Genomic DNA, 5,990 nt, shown 5'->3' with positions numbered 1-5,990 from the left:
ACACTATCAACAGGGCAGGTCCTACAGGCCCTGGTTTTGTCGCACCTGGACTACTATTCAGTCGTGTGGTCAGGTGCCACAAAGAAGGACTTGGGGAAATTGCAGTTGGCTCATGACAGGGCAGCACGGCTGGCCCTTAGAAGTACACGGAGGGCTAACAATGACATGCACGTCCATCTCTTATCGCTCAAAGTGGAAGAGAGATTGATTTCCTCATTACTTGTTTTTATAAGAGGTGTTGATAAGCTTTAGGTACCGAGCTGTCGGTTTAAAAATACTAGCACAGAGCTCGAACACCCATGCATACCCCACAAGACATGCCAGAGGTCTCTTCACAGTCCCCAAGTCCAGAACAGACTATGGGAGGCGCACAGTACTACACAGAGCCATGACTACATGGAACTCTATTCCACATCAGGTAACTGATGCAAGCTGTAGAATGAGATTATAAAAGCAGGTAAAAATCCACTTTATGGAACAGCGGGGACTGTGAAGTAACATGATAACATGCGCCCTATGTAAATATGGATTATGCGTTGTAGATGTGGCAGTGGAGTATGGGCCTGAGGGCACACAGTGTGTTGTGAATTCTGTAATGTTTTTAAAATTGTATAACTGCCTTAATGTTGCCGGACCTCAGGATGAGTTGCTGCTGTGATCCATAATAAATGCAAATACTTAATTGAAAAATCTCTCTTGACCAATCACAGACAAAGGGGTGTAGACTTCAGCTACCGAACTTGGGTTTTCCTCAATAAAAAAATAAACATGAACGAAAAGCCAAGAAATAATTTGCCGAAGACCAAAACGTCATCATAATATATGCACCAACTTTCAGATGGGAAGCATGCGGACGCCCTTACTCATGTAATTGTACATCTACCCAAGATGTTTTGCGCAGTATTTCTCAAGTGAAAAAAATTGCCATGAAAACCAGTAATGGGAATTTCAGCTCTTTTTACTTAATCTGATCTTTGACTTGTTCAGTCAAAAGAACAAATCTTTCAAATAATTTTGTTCATTTGAGTCAGTAATGCCCAGAGGACGCAGGACCCCCTACCGGTGAACGATGAACTGAAAATTCTACCAGCCTGTCTTTCACCATAAACAATGGAGCTGTCATTTGTGACAAAGACTTGTAAATGTATGCTTTAAACGTACATTTGTTGCTTGCTAGGCATACAATATTATTTATACATTTGAAAGGAGGTCTAGTTGTGGGCGCAACTAGATGAGTTTGTGAAAGATTCTTGGTTGAATGCATTGCTCAAGGGTGATATGCTAAATATTGCTTGAACCGAAGCACAAACGATTCGCTCTCAAATCGAGTTTGTTGAGCACAGACTGTGTATGTTTTGGTTCTACAAAAAGGTGTCTATCATAATATTCAATAATCAATTAATTGCATTCCTTCTTGCACCATGCAATCAATTACCAGTTCAAAACATGTATTTTTCTTCTCCATGTTATTGCTGCCTGCAGCATGATCTATTTGGTCAGAGCACTTCCCCGGTGCCGCTTAGCCGAATGAGCGCATATTAATCCTGCTGTGGTCGGTGGCCGGCAGGTCAAAAGAACAACTAAAATGAACGAGTCACTCAAACTACTGATTCAGTACAAAGACGTTAAAATTGCAAACTGCACATCACTAATGAAAACTAGTTCTCTCTCCTTGAATGAGAACACACACTGCATGTTCCCACTCCCACTAGGAGTAGTACTGTTGACCAATCACCGACGAAGGGGCGTAGACTTTGGCTACAGGAACTTCGACTTCAAGAAAAGGAATGTGCAAAAACAGCTTTTTGGTCTTTAAGGTTAGGCATGAGGTTAGGAGTGTGGTTAAGGTTATCTCCCACAAGGGTTCAATTGGGTTGATATCTGGTGACACACACAAACACAAACACCCTTTATACTAGAGGTCGACTGAGTCATTGGAATGGCCGATTAATTAGGGACATTTTCAAGTTTTCATAACAATCGGTAATCGTCATTTTTGGACACCGATTATGGCTGATTACCATTGCACTCCACGAGGAGACTGCGTGGCAGGCTCACTACCTGTTATGCGAGTGCAGCAAGGAGCCAAGGTAAGGTGCTAGCTAGCATTAAACCTATCTTACAAAAAACAATCACTAGTTAGCTACACATGGTTGATGATATTACTAGTTTATCTAGCTTGTCCTGCGATGCATATAATCAATGCAATACCTTATTATTAGCATTTTCAGTATTTTCACGTCTGGATGAAAAGCATGCCCAGAGTAAACGGCCTGCTACAAAGCCATAACTGCTAGAATATGCATATTATTAAGTTTCTAAAACTGTTTGAATGATGTCTGTGAGTACAACAGAACTCATACGGCAGGCAAAAACCTGAGAAAAAAATCCAACCAGGAAGTGGGAAATCTGAGGTTGGTCGATTTTCAACTCAGCTCCTATTGAAGATACAGTGGGGTATTGGTCATGTTGCACTTCCTAAGGCTTCCACTAGATGTCAACAGTCTTTAGAACCTTGTCTGATGCTTCTACTGTGAAGTGGGGCCGAAGGAGAAGGGAATGAGTAAGGTTTGCCATGAGCTGACCATGCGTTCACATGAGAGGGAGCTCTGTTCCATCACACTACTGAAGACAATGGAATTCTCCGGTTGGAACGTTATTGAAGATATGTTAAAAACATCCTAAAGATTGATTCAATACATCATTTGACATGTTTCTACTGTTACGGAACTGACATTTCATCTGCTTTTCGTGAACGCGCTTCGTGACTTTGGATTTGTTGACCAAACGCGCTAACAAAAGTAACTATTTGGACATAAATGGACATTACCGAACAAAACAAACATTTCTTGTGGAAGTGGGAGTCCTGGGAGTGCATTCTTACAAAGATCAGCAAAGGTAAGTGAAGATTTATAATGCTATTTATGACTTTTGTTGACTGCATCATATGGCGACTATTTGTGTCTTGATTGGGCTCTGAGCGCCGACTCAGATTATTGCATGGTTTGCTTTTTCCGTAAAGTTTTTTTGAAATCTGACACAGCGGTTGCATTAAGTGCATCTAAAATTCCATGCATAACAGTTGTATATTTTAGAAATATTTATGAGTATTCCTGTAAATTGATGTGGTTCTCTGCCAAATCAAAGGATGTTTTGGAACTTCTGAACGTAAGGCGCCAATGTAAACTCAGATTTATTATTTATTTCATACTTTTGATGTCTTCATTATTATTCTACAATGTACAAAATAGTAAACATCAAGAAAAACCCTTGAATGAGTAGGTGTGTCCAAACTTTTGACTGGTACTGTAAACAGAACAAAAATATATGTCAAAGTGTTGGTCCCATGTTTCATGAGGTGAAATAAAATACCCCAGAAATGTTTCATATGCACAAAAACCTTATTTCTCTCAAATGTTTTGCACAAATTTCTGTACATCCCTTTTAGTGAGCATTTCTCCTTTGCCAGGATAAGCCATCCACCCGACAGGTGTGGCATATCAAGAAGCTGATTAAACAGCATGATCATTACACAGGTGCACCTTGTGCTGGGGACAATAAAAGGCCACTAAAATGTGCAGTTGTCACACAATGATGCCACAGACGGCTCAAGTTGAGGGAGCGTGCGATTGGCATGCTGATTACAGGAAAGTTCACCAGAGCTGTTGCCAGAGAATTGAATGTTAATTTCTCAACGATAAACTGCATCCAACATTGTTTTAGAAATTTGGCCAACCGGCCTCAACCGCAGACCATGTGTTAACAACGTCAGCCCAGGACCTCCACATCTGGCTTCTTTACCTGCAAGATTGTCTTAAACCAGACACCCGGACAGCTTATGAAACTGAGGGGTATTTGTCTGTAATAAAGCCCTTTTGTGGAGAAAAACTCATTCTGATTGGCTGGGCCATCCCAGGCCCAGCCATGGCTTCGCCCCTGCACAGTCATGTGGAATTCATAGAGTAGGGCCTAATTTATTTAAATTGACATTTCCTTATATGAACTAACTCAATAAAATCGTTAACTGTTGCATGTAGTGTTTATATTGTTCAGTATAATATGAGTTGGTTTGGAGTGATTAACATTAGACACATTTTCATAATCCATTGTCTGTCAAGTGATGACTAAAGAAACAAAGTGTAAAAAAAAAATCAGTTTGGGGGATCAACTACAATCACATGTAATAAGGCAAAATGGGTGAACTTTCAATATAATTGGTTTTGGGAAACCGGCCCAGATCTCAAATTACACCGTTTCAGAATATGACTAGTACCGTTAGCTAACAAGTAATGCTGTTTTCAATAATGATGCAGTTAATTAGCACAACTAAGTTTTAGCTAACAACATTGCCATAGCTAACTAGTTAACGTTAGCTAGTTGTCAGCCCAAAATGAAATAGCTATTGTTAGCTAGCTATGATGTCACATCAAACAAAGCTTTTGTATAAGTAACGTTACGAGAGTCCCAGTGTAGTTAGTTAGCTAGTTACTCTTGAACTTTACTGGATTCGTAACGTACAGTATCTAACGTTATCTAGCTAGATCATTTTAACGTTAACTGTGTGACAGATTTGTTTGCTATTAACCGTTACTAGCTAGTAGATTAGAAGCACTCGCATACTCACGTAATGCTCGTAGAATTTAGAAAGCCGAGGTTTTCCATGGTTGTTGAATATTAGTATGGCTTTAATCATGATGTTGTTTTATGAGGGGCGAACAAAAATGGTATACCTGGGACCCTAAAATCCGTTTCAATCTAGCTAGCTAAAACGGCAACCAGCTAAATTACATGTCGCTTCTCAATCCAGTTTTTGCGGAAATACTCCACGTCAAAACCCATTAATCTTCTTCTAACTACAGCAGCCGTGGTGGGTCAAACTGCGATGGTAAACGTTTCATTTGACCAGTCAGAACTCAACCTCTACCACCTCCTTCAAGACACGTGAGACAGCTGGAGATGTCCAATTTTATTAGATCTGAAACCACTGGATAGTGTTACCAAAATGGCGGAAAAGTCCTAGCGATCTTCTTCTTCGTGTAGTTTTCCGGCAGACTTGGATGTTGCTGCCTTTCACAGTGTGAATAGCACATTTTACAACCCCTGTAGTTCTTCTGCACTAAAATTGCTGTCACCCAAAAACGTATCTGCTGCTTACCCACCAAATCAATCTTCTGAGATTTCCAATTAATGACCATAGCAATAAATCTTACTTTATTAAAACTCATCCTCTTTGGTTCTGTCTTTTCATGCCTAGGCATGCTCACTGGGGGGGGGGGGCTTGCAGTCAAATAACTCACCCTTGGGATATCCTTTATTCTTTTCGCTGCTTCTGCATAGGAAACATTCTGCCCCACTCAAAACTCTGGCAATCTCAACCTGTCTCTCTTACAGTGCACTTCGGATCACCAGCTGCATGGGCACCCCCACAGTTGACACAGTGCTTTCTCGATCACAACTTTACACTCCATCTGACTATACCCTCCTGAACATTTCTCACATCGTGGGATCTCCCTTCTACACACTGCTGCAACATGTCTGAATCCTTAGCACCTAAAGTTCGGAACAGGCCCTCACAGAATAGCCAATGTAAACAAACCTGACCTTATATCAGGTAGAAAATATGTGTCAAAGCTCAATGAGACTTAGACCCAATGGCGTAACTGAGAACCTAAGTCTCACCAAACGGTGGGTGTCACAAACACCAGGAATATTATTTTTCATTTGATCCACCTCTACCCCACTAATCACTCAGGTTGAAACCTGAGATGCATGACTCAAAGCGACAGTTTCCTCTGGGTGGAGGATGCACAAAACATTCAAACAATTCCAATTATTGAAACGTTCACAGATGTAACCATTCCCAGTTTGTCCTTAACCAAGCTTGACACAACGTATGGGTTAGCCAAAAAGCAAGAATTCACTCTTTCCAAAAATGTCACTCCTACCAGTCCAACCTGCAAACTGACTCTATTTCAAGATCCTCAAGAGAG

The 5,990-nt window shown here is 40.8% G+C and overlaps 1 protein-coding gene across 2 annotated transcripts in view; it reads right to left on the bottom strand.

The window, feature by feature from the left end:
- The window catches only part of LOC112263418 (AP-3 complex subunit sigma-1), a 44,515-nt gene extending 39,552 nt beyond the window's left edge, over nt 1-4,963 (bottom strand). The window contains exon 1 of one of the 2 annotated variants that reach the window (XM_024439599.2): nt 4,625-4,963. In XM_024439599.2, the coding sequence (XP_024295367.1) occupies nt 4,625-4,693 (69 nt within the window). In that variant the 5' untranslated portion in view covers nt 4,694-4,963. The remainder of the gene's footprint in view (nt 1-4,624) is intronic. The other variant, XM_024439598.2, reaches the window with a different exon arrangement.
- Between the last annotated feature and the right edge of the window lie 1,027 nt (nt 4,964-5,990).

Source organism: Oncorhynchus tshawytscha, linkage group LG12, assembly GCF_018296145.1.
Source record: "Oncorhynchus tshawytscha isolate Ot180627B linkage group LG12, Otsh_v2.0, whole genome shotgun sequence".
In the NCBI taxonomy this organism is placed as follows: Eukaryota; Metazoa; Chordata; class Actinopteri; order Salmoniformes; family Salmonidae; genus Oncorhynchus; species Oncorhynchus tshawytscha.
The sequence above is the reverse complement of the archived record's forward strand: the minus strand, read 5'-3'. Positions and strand labels throughout refer to the sequence as shown.